Source organism: Cetorhinus maximus, chromosome 4, assembly GCF_964194155.1.
Source record: "Cetorhinus maximus chromosome 4, sCetMax3.hap1.1, whole genome shotgun sequence".
Lineage (NCBI taxonomy): Eukaryota > Metazoa > Chordata > Chondrichthyes > Lamniformes > Cetorhinidae > Cetorhinus > Cetorhinus maximus.
Genome location: NC_135882.1, coordinates 125,105,279 through 125,124,352, shown reverse-complemented (window position 1 = coordinate 125,124,352; position 19,074 = coordinate 125,105,279). Strand labels below are relative to the sequence as shown.

The window sequence follows — 19,074 nt, the reverse complement described above, 5'->3', positions numbered from 1 at the left end:
TGACAATTACTGACCTATAACTCTTTTGGTTAAAAAATGTACTTCTCTTGGAATAAACTGGAAGAGACCAGATGGACTATAATGGCCTTGCATGTTCCTATGTTTTTATAAAACAGACTAGCGTCTCTTCAAGTCCATATTCCAGAATATTCTGCCTTCATAACTGATAAGAAAGGTAGGGAGGCTGCAGACATCGGAACGAGATTCAAATAGAGTAAAAGAAGGGTGGGAGCATCTGGATTATGTAAATCAGCCATGCTCCTTAGCTGATAAGCAATATAAATTCTGAAATTAACATGATTTCTATTGTCCATATTTCTGCTGTTTTTCATATATGTCCAACATTTTCTACTGTAAATTACATTTTACACAGGCACATGTTGTGACTTAGTTCCAATTCTATGTTAATAGTATTTTTAGTAAAGTATTCATGTTCCAGTAATATTCAACGATTATAAATTTGCATAAAGATACCATTTAGTGAGACGTCAGATGGTTCAGAAGTTTGAATCCCTGACCTTTCACTGGTATGACCTAGGATTACAGTTGTAATGTTCACACTTGGCTGAGGTGCAAGGTGCCTTAAGCAGAAGAGGCATTTGTAGGGTTGGAGGTTGTGATCACCTGATATCTCCAAATGTTATTGCATTTACCTAAAAAAAAAACCAAGCCCCCTGTTTTGAGAATGTTTGCTCATGGTTTAGCTCCAGCAGCTGTTGTGCAAGAAGTCCTGAGAAATAGAAAGCCACCCGTGAGCAAACAAAGAAAGGAAACAGAGTGCATTGAAGAGATACCAAATGTGGGTCGAGGATTCAGAGATGAGAGCAACTTTATTTCACAAATAGTTACTAGTAGCGCACTGATGTTGCACCAATAGCAAATACTAAGATCGACTGGACTCCCTCATATCCAAAACTAATGATAATTCACTGATAATCTCTATGTAACAGACAATAATAGGTGTATGTAACTGGCAATAAGTGTAATGCCCCAATATTCTACCTGTAACTGGTATTAATTCTAGAACCTGCAGATGTTAATTCTGTACCTACAGCCAGAATTGCCCCTGCACAGTCAGCCTGCCCAGTTAATGCCAATTTTAACAGGCCCTATCTTGTTCCTTATCTCCTTTTCATAAGTATATATACATATGTATTATTCTTGGAATTTGGACAGCATTAGCAAGGCTGCATTTACTGCCTATCATTAATTGTTCTGTGAAGATGATTTAATTGTTCTGTGCAGATGATAGGCATCAATTGCTTGCATAACTGAGTAGCTTGTCAGGGCACTTCATGTGACGTCATCTGGAGTTACTTTTAGACCAGTCTGGATAGGAGTGGCAAGTTCCCATTCAGGAAAGACATTTGTGCAGTCATGGGATTTTTGACTGAGAGGTTTCATGGCCTTTTTTTTCCCTGTTGCTAGCCCCAATTTACCAGATTAACTGAATTCAATTTCACAACCTGCCAATATGCAACTTGAACTCAGGAAATTTGGATTATTCATCCAGTTGCAAAGAAATTAAACAAAATTTCTAAGCTCACATGAATACCTGAAGATTCTCACTCACACCAATTACTTACAATGCACTCCTGGACAAAATATTGTCTTGAATGGTGGAGTAAAATAACAGTGGGATAACACAGGGACAGGCAACATGGAAAACAGGAACTAAGGGAATGTAGGTGGGTGATTGTATGCAGTAGGGTATAATTTCATTTATAAATTTAATTTTGAATGTTTGTTTTCTAATGGGTTTTACTTTTGCATTGTGGTCAAGAGGATAATGTGATGGCCAGTGACAGAGGGAAGTTAAGAGACAGAGGGAAGTTAAGGTGTGGGACTGTGAATGAGGAATTGGGGTGGTGATCACTTATCGCACTTCAGTTCTTCACATACTGTTTGGCCCAGGCAGAAGGGGACTATCTAGGTTGCCTCCTCCTCCTAATGCATATATTCCTAAGCTTCTTGCCTGATACGTGGTGGCAAGGGCTGTTCCTCATGTTGGCAATGTTGTCAAGTCTGCAGCCTACCATCATGAATCTTGAGACCTGCTCAACCAAGTACTACAGGCCTCCCCCACAGCTGTCCAGTCCCACAGACTGTGGAATCATTGCTTCAGGATGCCAGTGGTATGCTTGATCACATTTCTTGTGGCAACATGATTCTTATTGTTATGCATGTTGTGCACATAAGCGTGGTTTGTGAGCTGGAGTCATGAGTCATGTTGTCAATGGATAGTCCGCTTTGCTCAGTAACCGTCCTTTGGTTTGTTGTGATAGCTAAAATACATCCAGCACTGCGGACTGCCGCCAGGATACTGGGCATTGACCTGCATGGTGCGCTGCCTATAGTCATGTACCAAGTGAATGTTGAGGGAGTGAATCCCTTTCAGTTCCACTACTTGGCAGAGTTGATGTACGACACCCGTAAAACAATGTACATACAATCAATGGCACCTTGTACCATGGGAAAACCTGAAAATCTTGTAAACCCTTATGCTCACTCTGTCTGCTTCCCTTTGTCAACAGGGAATGAAATGGAGTTATCCCTCGAATAGAGAGCCTCAATGAGTATACAGCAGTGAATGGCAAACTGTTACTATGAACTGTTGCTAATATTTCCAGCAGATGCCCGGAAGGTGCCAGACACATAACGGACCATAGTCATGGTCACCTTCACAACCACTGATCCTCGCCATGCTCTGAGGTTGGATTGTGACTGCAGCAGTTGGCAGATTTCTGTAAGGACCTTGTCAGTGAGACATAAATATCTCAAACATTGGTCATCACTGAGAGTTAGGTAGAGGAATTGCTCCCTGAACACCCTGAGCAGATGTGGCCTCCAACTAAGGGTCCTTCTCCCACTCCTTCCTCTTCTAGCAGCTTGCCTCACTCTGTGTGGGCTCTGTTCATTCTCCAAATCATGCTTAATTTTAAGAGATTCCACCTACCAGTGCACCCACGTCTGAGAATAATTGGATGGTGCAGAAGCCTTGAAGTCAACAAAAATACTTCAGCATCTGCCACACCACTCCATGTAAACTTTTGAAACTTGAAGCAGCTATTGAAAGCATCAAGAACATGTAAAATTTTAGCAAAAGCTAGAAGAAATCAACCAGCAACTAACCTGTAAGTAGTTTAAATAGCACAGGTGGGGACTCCTTCCTGCTGAATAATGTATTCAACTATGGCCTGCATCCCAAGGCCTTAAAAAAGTGGGTACAGAGATAGTAGATGCATTAGTTGGGATCTTCAAAAATTCCCTAGATTCGGGTAAGGCCCCAGCACATTGGAAAATCACAAATATAGCAACAATATTCAAGAAAGGACGGAGTCCAAAAGCAGGAAACTGTAGACCAGTTAGCCTAACACCTGTCATAGGGAAAATGCTAGAATCTATTATTAAGGAGGTAATAGCAGGACATTTAGAAAATCATAATGCAATTAGTGTTATGATCCCAGCTGAGGTTACCCCTGGACAAGCCTGATCCCAGGGAGGAGCCCAGCTTGATAGATCCTAACTTTGAATTCTTTGTTTAGATATGTGGAAAGTAACTACTGAACACATTCACAAGAGTCAGCTGATGAACTTTTAACAAAAACATAAAACATTTATTCAATGAGAAAAGATGAACTATATTACATTGCTCCTTCACCCACAACTATTCTTTACAGATATATGCAGATTTGTAAGGATAACAATAGTTACAAAAGCTTTCTTATACTCTAATGTTCGCAGTAAGTACATAGTCCATGTAAACCAATAGGCACCCTGTGGTCAGACATACCACACTCTGAAACCAAGTGACAGATGCCACCTCAATCAGATGCCATGGATCTCTCATCAACTCCCCCCAGACGCTTATCCCATCATGAGCCAACTGGTCTCACTGAACTTTGTCTTTCACCCGAGGGTTTCCAATCTCCACTCTCGAGGAACCCGCCTTGGAATCTGCTCAAAAACCGATGTTTCTCTCAGGCGCCTTCTGTAAGGGTTCACCTCCAGGGTTTTAAATTCTCCTTCTAACGTTCCTCTTCCTTGAGTCACCACATTCATCCAAGCTGTCTTCCACACACACTCACTGACTCAGCCGTCAACAGTACACTATTGCTTCACATGCCCATAGCAAAGAGTTACAGACCTTCAGCCATCTATTTGGACCTTCTTGCCTCTTGCAAGATGTTCTCGCTTTAAATCTGCTTTCTGCAGCTTTTGTCTCTTTAAATCTGAAGTTTGGAGCTTTTCTCTCTGCCCCTCACTCTTCATTAACAGGGTCTTTTCCAGGTTCTTGTCCATCCTTTGACTAGAAGGCCTTCTTGGGACTTACCCCTATTTCTGTCTCGCTCCTTTGGCCTTGGGACCTTTTAGTTCTTTTTGGGAAATCTGCTCTCACTTTACAGTTCCCTCTCCCAGTGTCTAGTCTCTCTGGAGCCCTGGCTTCAAACTGAACTCAAAACTGCTGTTTCTTTAGTGTTTCTGTGTGTGTCTGTGTGAGGGATCTGCCTCTCTGGACCCCTAACAGCACTGTTTTTGTTCTACTCTTGTTTGTTTAACTTAGCTGCAACAGTCGTAAACCTCTCATTAGAAATGCAAGCACCTTTTGAAGTGAAGCTAAAACTCAACCTGACCTTTCCTTAACACACAAATACAGAAATACAAATCAACTTTAAAGCTAAAACTCATTCCTAACACCCACAAATACAAATATAACTTACTTAAATTAGATAAAAACAAAAAGCTAAAAGCTACTGCGGATGCTGGAAATCCAAAACAAAAACAGAATTACCTGGAAAAACTCAGCAGGTCTGGCAGCATCGGTGGAGAAGAAATCAGTTAACGTTTCGGGTCTTCATGACCCTTCGGCAGAACTGAGTATAGTTAGGAGAAAAGTGAAATATAAGCTGGTCTAAGGTGGGGGGCTCTATTGCCAAACATAAGGCAGAGTCAGCATGGTTTTGTGAAAGGGAAAACATGTTTAACTAATTTATTAGAGCTCTTTGAAGAAATAACAAGCAAGATGGATAAAGGGAAACCTGTAGATTTGGTGTATTTGGATTTCCATGAGGCATTCGATAAGGTGCCACATCAAAGGTTACTACACAAGTTAAGAGCTCGTGGTGAGCCACCACCACCTTCTTGAGAGCAATTAGGGATGGGCAATAAATTCTGCCTAGCCAGTGACACCCATATCCCACGAACGAATAAAAAACATAGCTAACTGATCCTAAACAATGCTAACAAGAAGTAGAGAGTAGGTAATCTTCAAGTTGGAAGGCTGTAACTAGTGGATTGCCACAGGGATCGGTGCTGGGCCTCAACTATTTAAGAATCTATATCAATGAGTTTGAAGGGACTGAATGTACGGTAGCTAACTTTGCTGATGGCACAAAGATAGGTAGGAAAGTAAGTTGTCAAGGGGACATAAAGAGTCTACAAAGGGATTTAGATAAGTTAAGTGAGTGGGCAAAATTTGGCAGTTGGAGTATAATGTGGGAAAATGTGAACTTGCCCACTTTGGCAGAAAGAATAGAAAGGCAGTATATTATTTCAGCTGAGAGAGGCTGCAGCGCTGTCCAGTACAGAGGGATCTGGGTGTCTGGCACATGAATCACAAAAAGTTAAAATGCAAGTACAGCAAGTGATTTGGAAGGCAAAGGGAATGTTGGCGTTTATTGCAAGGGGAATTGAGTATAAAAGTAGCAAAGTGTTGCTACATCTGTACAGGGTCTTAGTGAGACAGCAACTGGAGTTCCATGTACAGTTTTGGTTGCCGTATTTAGGAGCAGTTAAGAAAGTTCACTCGACTGATTCCTGGGACTAAGGGGCTATCTTGTGAGGAAAGGTTGAGCAAACTAGGTCTATACCCATTGGAGTTAAGAAGAATGAGAAGTGATCTCACTAACACATATAAGATCCTGAGGGGACTTGACAGTGTGACGCTGAGAGGTTGTTTCCTCTTGTGGGGAAGTCTAGAGCTAGGAGGCACAGTTTAAAAATTAGGCGTTTCCCATTTAAGACTGAGAAGAGAGCTTTTTTTCTCAGATGTCCGTGGAATTCTATTTCCTGGAGAGCAGTGGAGGCTGGGCCATTGAATATATTCAGGGCTGAGTTAGATAGAGTTTTGATCGATAAGGGAGTCAAGGATTATGGGGTGGCAGACATGAAAGTGGAGTTAAGGGCCTGCCATCAGATCAGCCATGGTCATATTGAATGGTGGAGGAGGCTCATGGGGCTGAATGGTTTCCTATTGCTCCTAATTCTTGTGTTCTTGTGCGAGTTTGAGAGGGGATTAGATGGAGCGTGGACCTCCAAAATGGTATATTAGCGGTGTCAGTCCAGCATTGCCTGCTGATTGACATCATGATCTGCTTGCTCAGCATACTTCTGGCTCTAACTACACACGTGTGAATGCCTTCACCAAGCTGGTGCCTGACACATTTCATGCTTAAAAATATGTGTGCATGCAACAGACACCATTTTGGATCCCTAATGACACCTGTAGCTTCCAAAAAAATGGGTGTTACCGAGAACAACATCTCTCCCTAAGTTGTTAAGAATGATCATTGCTTACTGGACTCAAAACCATGGTTGATTTCCCCAACCACCCCTTCTCCTTCTCCCCAAACCCACAGATATTGCAATGTGGCTGCTGCTGGCCGTGTTAAGGTAACTTACCTCAGCCATAGTTTCAACCAGGAATATTCCTGCCATTTAAAATGTAAAATTGTGTTTGTTCAATTCATATTTCTCTGAATAAGTAAATTTGTTTTAAGGTTAATTACTTTGCACCACTGTGGAGTAAATGTGACTACGGACAGAATCTTTGGCTCGGCAAGTGGGGGCGGGGCCCGCTCGCCGAGGCGTAAAATGACGCACAGTGACGCAGGCGTGCACCTTGAGGTCACTGCACGCATTCAAATTTTTGGTTTGGCGGGCGTGCACCCGAGTCGGCTGCGCACCCACTGAGCTGTCAAAGGCCTATTAAGGCCATTTAAATATCAATTAAATCAATAAACTGAGCTGCCCGTCCAACCTTAAGGTTGGCAGGCAGGCGAAGAGCCCAGGCGGCCTTTTCATTTTTCATGGAACCTCATCCACGGGCGGAGTGAGGTTTCATGAAGGTTTTTAAAAGTCTTGTAAAATTTTTAAATAAAATTAATAACCATGTCCCAGCTCATGTGACAGTTTCACATGAGGGGACTTGTCTTAATTTTTTTTTTTCCTTTATTAAATTTTTTTACACTTAAGCTAATCTCCTGAGGCAGCTTTGTGCCTCAGGGAGATTTCCATGCTCTTTTGTACACATGCATGAAAGAGCGCAGGCCCTCACTCGGGCAACACCCTCCGCCCGCACTGGGAGCGCTCAGCGGTTCCGGGTGCGCGTCACGCTGGACGGGTCTTAATTGCCCCGTCTATGTAAAATGGCGGCACCCAGCCGATCGCGGGCGGTGATCGGCTGCGCGCACGCCCGCGCCTGTTCCCGCCCAACCTCCCCGACGGGGAGAAAATTCTCCCCTATGTAGCATTAGCTGCAATAGTAAGCTCTAATCAACTGGATATTTACAAAAAATTAATAAAATCCCCAAGTAAAACTTTCTACCAAGTTTATTTGTGTAAATTACATCCCATCCGATGGTTTTCCCATAGCAAGCGGGGTTTTTTTTTAAAGGAACAAAATGACAAATAAAAGTGCAAAGAAAGTACTGCTTGTGCACATTTTGTTTGCTGGCAAACGGCCAGGGAATAAAATCAAGGAATAATAGTCCAAGTGCAAACCTGAACACACCTTTCCTGTCAGCAAAGTGCCTGACATTCTTTCTTCACCACCTCCTTATTTGTAGGGCCAACTGGCACATTATCATGCTCTGTATTATGTCTTATTTAATATGTTAGTCCATTAATTTATTTATTAATTTAGGGAAGACGTGAAGGTCTTTGAGAGAATGCAGAGGGGATTTACCAGGATGTTGCCTGGGCTGGAGAGTTTTAGTTATGAAGAGAGATTGGATAGACTGGGGTTATTTTCCTTGGAGCATATGAGATTGAGGGGGGACATGATTGAGGTGTATAAAATTATGAGGGGCATAGATAGGGTAGACAGGAAGGAACTTTTCCCCTTGGTGGAGGGATCAGTAACCAGGGGTCATAGATTTAAGGTAAGGGGCAGGAGGTTTAGAGGGGATATGAGGAAGATTTATTTCACCCAGAGGGTGGTGGGAATCTGGAGCTCACTGCCTGAAAGGGTGGGAGAGGTAGATACCCTCATAACATTTAAGAAGTATTTGGATGTGCACTTGTGAAGCCATAGCATACAAGGCTATAGGCCTAGTACTGGAAAATTGGATTAGAATAGGTACTTGTTTGACCGGCGCAGACTCGATGGGCCGAAGGGTCTTTTTCTGTGCTGTTGACCTCTATGACTCGATGACTCTAAGATTATGGCAGGTTTAGATGAGGCAGACATGGAAAAGCTGTTACCATTAGCTGATGGTACAAGGACTAGGTGACATACATTTGAGATATTGGGCAAGAGATTTGGGGAGTGTGGGGTGGGGAATGTGGGGAAGAACTATTTTTATGCAATGAGTGGTAATAGCCTGGAACCCGCTGCCCATGGGGGTGGTGGAAGTAGAAACAATTAATGATTTCTAAAGGAAATTGAATGGGCACTTGAAGGAAATAAACTTGCAGGGCTATGGGAATTGAGTGGGACTGATGGGATTGCTTTGCAGGGACTTGATGGGCTGAATGGCCTCCTGTGCCATAAATGGCTCTATGACTATTATTCATGATGCATTTACCTACCCAACAATTAGTGAGCATCCTGTTTTTTCACAGCAAATTCGTAGATATGTAACCCTATTTTGAAAATATATCTTTAATTCAAGCAGTAAATTTGATATCTAGGATCAAAATAACTTTGAAGTGGAATGTTCTTTGCATTGCTATTTCCAAAACGTTTTCAGCTCAAATTCCCTACATGGTGAAGCTAATTGGCAGAATGGTTGATAAAATGCTTTGTTAATATTTGAACCACAGCAATTTAATTTGGTCAAGGTTATATTAATGTTCAAATAACTTTTGCATACCCACAAGTAATATAGCAAGAAATCTTAATTTTTTTTGAGACTGCAATGGGTTTATTTCCTAGAGTGTTTCAGCAATCATGTAAGAATATCAATGTAGTTTGGCCTTCTGAGGTATAAACTAGTCTTTATGAGAGTGCAGTGGGTGATGAGTTACAGTCCCAAAGGAATGTGTTTTTGATAACAACCTTCATTTCAAACATACCAATATAGATCTATTATACCCTTTCCACATCTACAGCAACACATTTTAAATTACACTTGATACTTTATGCAAATGGCTATCTGATTAGACACTGTGGCAGCGTCTGCTGATGTCTCCTAGGATTTCTGTAGAGTTTTGTTTACTAACCATCAAAGCAGTGTGAGAGAACGAAGATTACTGTGTAGCTTTGAAGGGGGATAGCTGGCTCACCGTATTATACATCTTATAATTAGAAAAGTACAGTAGACCAGAATGCAGTATTTTCAGTGTACCTTGACTTTAAATACAGCAAAATATTAAGACGCCATAATTTTTTATTTACTGAAGCAGATTGCAAATGCAACTGGAGCTTGAAGTTGTGTAAGTGATCAGATGTAAATTCATTCTATAGAGAATTGATAAGACTGCATTTTGAGTATTGTGACTAGTATTGGCCATTGTACTCAATGGAAAAATTGCCTTCTGTGTAGTGCGCTTGGGACTTCCTAAAGGCGTTTGACAACATATACCAAAAATGATCTCTTTATAAATTTAGGTTAATAAAACTAAGGCTGAAGTAAAGATTTAATTAATGACAATTTAGTAATTCGCTGTAGGAAAGAAATCATAGAGTTTAGGAAAGCTAGATACAGTGGGGAAGGTATTGATTGACGGAGAGTATATAATGTAAATTGAGTAGGATGATGTTATGGATGAAAAAACAAGGAAGATAGCAAACTAACGAGCGATGAAACACTGAGATTGTTCCCACTGGAGCAGAAGGCCAGGAAGATATTTAACGGATGTTTTTAACACTAAAATTTTTGTTGTAGTGAAAAGGGAAGTATTTCCTCTGGGAACATAAGAGAATGAGCAGAGAAATTAAGAGAAATTTCTTTACAGAATACATTACTTGAATGTGAAATAATTTGCCACAGGGAGTGACTAAGGTAGGCACCATTCCATCTTTTGAGAGAAAATTGGATATACGTTTGAAGCAGAGGAAGATGCCGTGTTAGGAGAGAGTAGGTCAGAAGAATCAGAGTATTGCTCACAAAAGATGCATGTCCAGACATTTACCCTTTTTTTGAATTAAACAAGAGCTGGGAACAATATTTGCCTAGTGCATTCTCCATGGCAATGCCTCATCCAATCAGAGTCAACTTGCCAACCAATCAGCACCCTTTTCTCATGTAGCATAAATTGTTGCTACCTTTGAAATTTGGTATTCTTGTGTCTGTCCTGATGAGTGCAAGACAAAAAGCTTCACTAACACATTTCTTTATATTTCAGCAATACTCAAGTTCTGTACTAACAAAAGAATTAGTTCTGGGTGGCTTCAGCAAAGAGCCATCACAGAGGCGATGAACCAAATGGCTTCTGTTCTGGTTTATGGTTCTATGGGTACTTTTGGTGCATGAGTCCCTTCTGTTCCTGGTTTGGAAAAATGAACTGATAATGACGTTTCAGTACAAGGTTGTTAAATTTGGAGATGAAGCCAAGTTGGGGGGACAGGGGGAACAAACTTGGGTGACCCACAGGCTTGATGGACCAGTTCGTCTTTTCTTACCATTGATTTTGTATGTTCGTATTCTGATTGTCAACCCAAGAGGCCAAGCAGAATATAGAGGTGCTGCAGAGAAGCAAAAGAAGGAATCCTAATCTCTGGTGTTGGGTTGTTAACCTATGAGAAACAACTGGATAAAGTAGAATTCTTCTGTCTCAATAAAAGATTCATTAGTAGGAACCTTGTTGAGTATATAATTTATTTAATTGGTTAGAAATTAGACCCAGAATAATACATTCAGATATACCCAGAAACAAGTAGGACAAGAGGGCATACAGTCAGGTTGTGAAGGGTGAGGTTAAAATCAGTAGCAGGAATTACATCTTTACACAAGGCGATTAAGAGCAAGAACATACATCGGATTCATTTAAGGAACAGATTTGTGCAGTAATGGTTGATATTTGGAAAAGCTGGGACCATTTTCTCTCACCCAAATCTATCTTGTAATTTGTTGGAAAGGCAGCTTAAATAAATGAGCTACGAAGACTGGTCAAGAGAGCTAAATTAGTTTATTGCAAAGAAAGCCAATGGGAAAATGATCCAGTTATTTTAAGTAATGAAAGGAATCATGGGGTGGAAGTGACACAGCTACCTATTTTGAACTAGGAGACAGGATTATAAATTAAGGCTATTTTAAAATCATTATAATTTAAGGACTAATTCATACCTATAGTTAATTGTGGTGGAGTACCTCCTGCTTGGTGAATGCAACTTTTGTTGACACACTGGCAAAAGTACCTGATTGGTCAGGGATTGGAGATGTGTTGTCTTGCCGCTAAGCCAAGAAGTTGGAAATGTTCACACACCTTCAGAGTGAAACATGAGACTTATTCAATGCATGTCTCTTTTTTCAGCAATATTTAAAACCTTGGTCAGACAATATCTTTAAAAATCATGATTTTAGTTGAAGTACTAGTGAGATTATTAAGTACAAGTTATCTTATAAAAATTATGTTACTGAAAAACTAATGTTTAGTCATGTAATTTTTTTCACTAATGTTGTGGGGTAGTAATGTAATATCACTTATGATAGACCAGGTAAGATTGTCCAGTATCTTATTATTTTTTACCAGATTTAACATGTTAATTACTCAAAAACAAAATTGAATCAAACCAGCTTTTAAATTCAAATTATTATGGTGATTGCAATTGAATTTAAGTTATTATAATTTGAATTTGCAAGGATATGCAACTTCATATTTTCTCCAATATAGTGGCATTTAAACATTTTTTTAAGATAGGAATTGGAATTTTCATTGAAAACACTGCAGTCCACTGTTTTAATTACTGTTTTCATATTCCACAATATATATAGTTTATTCTTAGGTTCAAATAAATGTTAGATGGCAATGCCTAATAGTGCATGGGAAGAAGCCAAGAGAAAGAAGAAGGAAAAACTTGCATTGATAGTGTTTTTCATGACCTTAGGATATCCCAAAGCCCTTTACAGTCTTTGAAGTATTGAAGTGCTTCTGAAGGATTACACTGTTGTAAACTAGGAAAATGTGGCAAACTATTTACATAGAGCAATATCTCACATACAGCAATGAAATGATAACCCGATCATCTGTTTTTTTTATATGGTGTTGGTCGATGGTTAACTATTGACTAAGACTTAGAATGCAGTGGGGAATTCTTTACTTAGAGCTGTAGTTGCATTCCTGAAGCGTGCAACTTTAAGTGAAATGCTTTAAGCGAATCAGATTTTCCCATCTATGGTTAAGGACATTTCCTGTCAGAGAAAAAACCTTATAGCATCATACCCTGCAGGTTGAAATACTGTACGTTCCTATATTTGTAAACAAAATAACTTTCATATTTTTAAATTTATTATACTTTGAAAGAAATATGCTAACCCCTTCGCCGACTCTCTCCTGCTCGCCGCTTCCCCCTGCCCGCCCCTACCACTCGCCGCTTCCCCCTGCCCGACCCTTGGTGTGAGCAAGGGCTCAAGAGAGGGATGGCAAGAGGAAGGAAGGGAATGATAGGAGTTGCAAATGGGAGGGTCGGTGGGGGGAAGTGGCGAGTAGGAGTCATGGCCAGGGGAAGAGAGTCTCGCGGAGCGGGAGAGACTCTCATGGAGCAGGAGAGAGTCTCGGGTGGGGGTAGTGAGAGAAGCTGCTCCAGAATGGTGCCAATCAGGTCACGCACGCTCCATCAGACCTGGCACGAAAAAATGCTAAGGTGAAAGTCTTGACTACCGGCCCTGTTATATCCGCGGCTCTAAAGTAAAAAGAAATGCTGAATGAAGCAACTTAAAATGAGCACTTACTGTATACAATGAGATTTTTTTACATCCATCTGAGTGGGCGGACAGGCTTGATGTCTCCTGCAAAAAAAAACACCTCAGACAGTGTAGCATTCCATCATTGCTTTGTTGAAGTGTCTGCTACAACAACAACTTGCATTACACCACACCTTTAACATTTTTCTGATGTCACGAGTATGTGGTCAGAAGCTCATCTCGGCATCAGATACAACTATCTGATTCAGCCTCAGCCAGTGGCCAGAGAGAGGGATGGAGTCGGTAGCTAGGGAATAGAGTTTGTGGTGGGAACGATAGACAATAGCTCTGGTTTCACCCTTGTCCAAAGCCTTACTGCCCGTATCATAATTTGCGCCAAATCTGTCCACCGATCACCCCCTGCTCACTAACCTGGATTGGCAACCCATTCGGTAACATCTCAATTTTAAAATTCTAATTCTTGTTTTCAAATCTCACCATGGCCTCGCTTCCCACTAACTCTGTTAACCTCCTACAACCCAATATTGGAGAAATATTTTACTAACCCAATACTGGATGTCAGACAAGCATTGACAAATCAGAGCCACTGGAGGTGAGGAAGATCTGAAACTCGGGTAATGAAACGATCCATGCCCCCTTGCAACAAGATCAGGGCGACAACCAAGCTTCAGCTGAGAAGTGGCAAGTAGCTTTTGTGCTACACACGTGCAAGACCATGACCATTTCCAACAAGAGAGAATCTAACCATCTCCCCTTGACATTTAGTAGCATGACATCATTGAATCCGCCACCATCACCACCGACCAGGTATTTGACTGGTGCTTCCACATAACTACTGTGGCTACAAGAGTGGATTAGAAGTTGAAAATCCTATGGCGAGTAACCTACCCCCCGACTCTTCAAAATCTTTCCACCTCTGACAGGGCACAAATCAGGTGTGTCACTCACCTGGGTAAGTGCATATTCAGCAACATTCTGGAAGCTCAACATCCTGGACAAAGCAGCCAGCTGGATTAGCATCACACTCACTTCCTTAAGCATTCAGTCCTTCCACCACCAGCAAATCATGACTGCAGTGTGTACCATCCACAAGATGCTCTGCAACAACTCACCAAGCGTTCTTCAACAGCACCTCTCAAACCAGTGACCTCTACCTAGAAGGGCAAGGGCAGCAGGTGCATAGGAATACCACTGCCTCCAAGTTACTTCATCGTCATTAGGTCAATTATTGGAATTCTCTATCCTAACAGCTCTATGGGAGCACCTTAATATGGACTGCAGCAGTTTAAGGAGGCTACACACCATGACCTTCCCAAGGACAATTATGGGTGGGTATTAAATGCTGGCCTTGTCAGCAGCAACCACATCCCGTGAATCAATAAAAAATATTTAGAAAGAAGAATTGAGTGCCAGCTTAGATTATGATAGAAAATACAAAATTAAAGATGAGCATCTTCAGGTTCCCTTGCAAAGTGATTATAAATTCACTCATTAGAGTCGGGAGTCAACAGGTTAAATATTTATATTCATAATTCAAGCATTTGATGTATCTTTTTGAAATTATCTCCTGATTATAATATTCTTAATTTGTAGATATTCTGTGCAACATTGAAAATGGGAAGGAAAGATGCTGGTGTCTCTAAAATCCCAATCGATCACTACCGGAAACAAATAGGTATTACTTTTAATCCTTTAAACATTACATCTTATTGCAGATTGTGAAATAATTATGCAAGCTATAACTGTTAATTTTATAAAAACATAATATTTTGCTAAAGGAATAGTCCAGGCATTCTTGAGTATTCCTTAAAAAATTACACAAATTTATTTGAAACATTATTTATCAACAATTGAAAACTTTACACCAGACTCCATTTGGAATAGCCACTCCACAGTTTATGGGGTGAGGTTTCCACTTTGGGGGAGGTGGTGGCATTGTGGTAATGTCACTGGACTAGTAATCCAAAGGCCGATGTCTGGAGACACGGGGAAAAATCCCCCCCCACCCCCTCCACCGTTGGGAAGTGCGGGAGCAGGTGCGGGTGGGCGTGATTCCGATCTGCGCCCCCGATTGGGGGCACGCTGCCATTTTACGTGGGCAGGCCAATTAAGGCCCGTCCAGTGTGATGTCCGCTTGGAAGTGCTGTGTGTTCCCTGTGCCGGCGCGGGGGGATTCCCTCAGCCGGGAGTGCACTCTTTCATGCGTAGATCTCCCTGAGGCTAAGTGTTGCCTCAGGGAGATCAGCTCAGAATTAAAATTTGTAATACAAATGCTAAAAAAATTTCCGTGACATGTTCCCTCATGTGACAGTCACATGAGTTGGGACATGTCTATAACTTTTATTGAAACCTTTAATAAAAATTTAAATACCCTCATGAAACCTCATCCCGCCCGTGGATGAGGTTTCATGCTTTTTCCGAAGCCCGCCAGGACTCCCAGCCTGCCCGTCAATCTTAAGGTTGGTTGGGCAGGTCCATTAATGACTTTAATTAGTTTTTCATGGCCTCAAAAGGCCGTTGACAGGTCGGCGGTGCGCTGACCTGAAAATGGAAATGACGTGGGATGACATCGGGAGTTCCACTCGACGTCATCCTGCGTTTTTTTTAAGTGTCGGCAAGTGGGCCCCGCCCCCGCTCGCCGACCGGAAGACCCTGTCTGAAATCCCACCGTGGCAGCTGGTGGAATTTAAATTCAATTAATGAATAAATATGGAATTAAAAACTAGCCTCAGTAATTGTGACCGTGAACCTATAGCCAATTGTCGTAAAAACCCATCTGGTTACTAATGTTCTTTAAGGAAGGAATCCTGCCATCCTTTCCTGCTCTGGTCTAGATGTGACTCCAGACCCACAGGAATGTGGTTGACTTTTAAATGCCCTCTGAATGGCCCAGTAAGCCACTCGGATGTACCAAACCGCTACAGAAAAGTCAAAAAAGAATGAAACCGGACTGACCACTCAGCATCAGCCTAGACACCGTAAATGACAACGGCAATCTCAGCACTGTTGACCCTCAAAGTCCTACTAAAATCTGGGGGCTTGTGCCAAAATTTGTCCCACAGACTAGTTAAGCAACAGTCTGTCATAGTCATACACACTGAGCCATACCTTACGGACAATGTCCGAGATGTCACCATCACCATCCCTGGGTATGTCCTGTTCCACCACAGGAGAGACCCACCAGAACAGCGATATAGAGTCGCAAGGGTGTTGCCCTGAGAGTCCTCAACATTGGTCCCGGACCCCATGAAGTCTCAAGGCATCGGGTCAAACATGGGCAAGGAAACGTCCTGCTGATTACCCCCCTACTGTCCTCCCCACTTTCCCCCTTGCCCTGCCAGCTGATGAATCACTGCATCAGTAGTGCTCCACATTAAACACCACTTGGAAGAAACACCGACGGTGGCAAGGGCAGAAAATGTACCCTGGGTGGGGGGTGTCAATGTCCATCACCAGGAGTGACTCGGTAGCACCACTATTGACTGAGCTGGCCAAGTCCTGAAGGACATAACTGTTACACTGGCCCTATGGCAGGTGGTGAGGGAACCGACAAGAGGGAAAAGCCTGCCTGACCTCATCCTCACCAGTCTACCTGCCGCATGACAGTATTCGTAGGAGTGACCACTGCACAGTCCTTGTGGAGACGAAGTTCTGACTTCGCATTGAGGAATACCCTCTATCATGATGTGTGGCACTGCTATCGTGCTAAATGGGATATAATTCAAACAGATCTAGCAACTCAAAACTGGCCATCCAAAATATGCTGTGGGCCATCAGCAGCAACAGAATTGTACTCAACCACAGTCTGTAATCTCATAGCTCGGCATATCCTTCATTCCACCATTACCATCAAGTCAGGGGATTAACCCTGGCTCAATGAAGAGTCCAAGACAGCATGCCACAAGCAATACCAGGCATACCCAAAAATGAGATGTCAACCAGATGAAGCTTCAACACAGGACTACATACATACCAAACAGGGTAAGCAGCCTGTGATAGGTAGAGCTAAGCGATCCCACAACCAATGGATCAGATCAAAGCTCTGCAGTGCTACCATATCCAGTCGTGAATGGTGGTGGACAATTAATGAGGAGGACGAAGCTCCACAAATATCGCCATCCTCAATGATCGGGGAACCCAGTATATCAATGCAAAAGACTAAGGCTGAGGAATTTGCCATCACCTTGAGCCAGAAGTGCCGAGTGGATGATCCATCTCGGTCTCCCTCGGATGTTCCCAGCATCACAGATGCCAGTCTTCAGCTAATTCAATCCATGTGATGTCAAGAAACACCTGAAGATACTGATTACAGTAAAGGATGGGCCCTGACAATATTCCAGCAGTCGTACTGAAGACTTGTACTCCAGAATTTGCCATGGCCCTAGCCAAGCTGTTGCAGTACGGCTACGACACTGGAATCTACCCGGAAATGTGGAAAATTGCTCAGTTATGTCCTGTCCACAAAATGCAGGACAAATCCAACCCTGCCAGTTACTGCCCCATCAGTTTACTCTTGGTCATCAGCAAAGTGATGAAAGGTGTTGTTGACGGTGCTATCAAGTGGTGCTTAAACAGCAATAATCTGCTCACTGATCCTCAGTTTGGGTTCCACCAGGGCCACTCAGCTCCTGACCTCATTACAACCTTGATCCAAACATGGACAAAAGAGTTGAACTCCCGTTATGAGATGAGAGTAACTGCCCTTAACATCAAGGCAGCATTTGACTGCGTGTGCCATCAAGGAGCTCTCGCAAAACTGGAGTCAATGGGAATTGGGGGGAAATTCTCCGCTGGTTGGATTCATAACTAGCACAAAGGAAGGTGTTTGTGATTGTTGGAGGTCAATCATTTCAGTCCCAGGACTTTCCCCTGAGGAATTCCTGCAGCAGTGTCCTAGGTCCAACTATCTTCAGTTGCTTCATCAATGACCTACCCTCCATCATCAGGTCAGAAGTGGGGATGCTTGCTGCTGATTGTGCAACATTCTTCACTTTGTGACTCCTCGGATAATGAAGCCATCTGTGCGCGCATGCAGCAAGACCTAGACAATACCTCAGGCATGGGCTGATATGTGGCGTGAAGTGTCAGGCAATGACCATCTCCAACAAGAGAAAATCTAACTCTTAACATTCAATAGCATATTATCACTGAATTCCCCATTATCCTGGTGGTTATCATTGACCAGAAGCTTAACTGGATTGGCCAGATAAACATTGTGGCTACAAGAGCTGGTCAAGAGGCTGAGAATTCTGCAACAAGTAACTTACTTTCTGACTCCCCAAAGCCTGTCCACCATTTACAAGGCACAAGTCAGGAGTATGACTTGCCTGGATGAGTGTAGCTCCAACAACACTCAAGAAGCTTGATGCCATACAGGACAAAGCAGCCCGCTTGATTTACATCCCATCCACCACCTTAAAAATTCATTCTCCCCACCACTGATGGACAGTGGCATTATTGTGTACCATATATAAGATGCGCTGCAGCAACTCACCAAGGTTCCTTTGACAGCATCTTCCAAACCTGCGACTTCTACCACCCAAAAGGACAAGGGCAGCAGATACATAGGAACATCACCACCTAGAAGTTCCCCCCTAAGCCACTCACCATCCTGACTTGGAAATATATCGCCATTCCTTCACTGTCGCTGCGTCAAAATCCTGGAACTCCCTCCCTAACAGCATTGGGGGCGTACCCAGACCATGTGGATTGCAGCGGTTCAAGAAGGCGGCTCACCACCACGTTCCCAAGGATAGTTAGGGATGGGCAACAAATGCTAGCCTAGCCAATGACACCCACATCCCATGGAAGTATATAAAAAATTACTGGTGATCTCGGCACAAATTGTGCCCAGAATGGCACTCCTTTTGAGAAGTGCCTTTTTTCCCATCAAGTTTCACTCAAACACATTTGCATGTCAACAAGTGTAAAATCTGCCATGAACCAGTGCAATTTTAAAACAGAATTTTACAACATGTTTTTAAAG

At 42.4% G+C, this 19,074-nt stretch overlaps 1 protein-coding gene across 4 annotated transcripts in view; it reads left to right on the top strand.

Annotated features, from left to right (window-relative positions):
* Nucleotides 1-19,074, top strand: part of triqk (triple QxxK/R motif containing) — a 109,270-nt gene that overhangs the window by 19,306 nt on the left and 70,890 nt on the right. For all 4 annotated transcript variants that reach the window (XM_078540743.1, XM_078540744.1, XM_078540741.1 and 1 more), the window contains one exon: nt 14,682-14,763. In XM_078540743.1, the coding sequence (XP_078396869.1) occupies nt 14,703-14,763 (61 nt within the window). In that variant the 5' untranslated portion in view covers nt 14,682-14,702. The remainder of the gene's footprint in view (nt 1-14,681; nt 14,764-19,074) is intronic.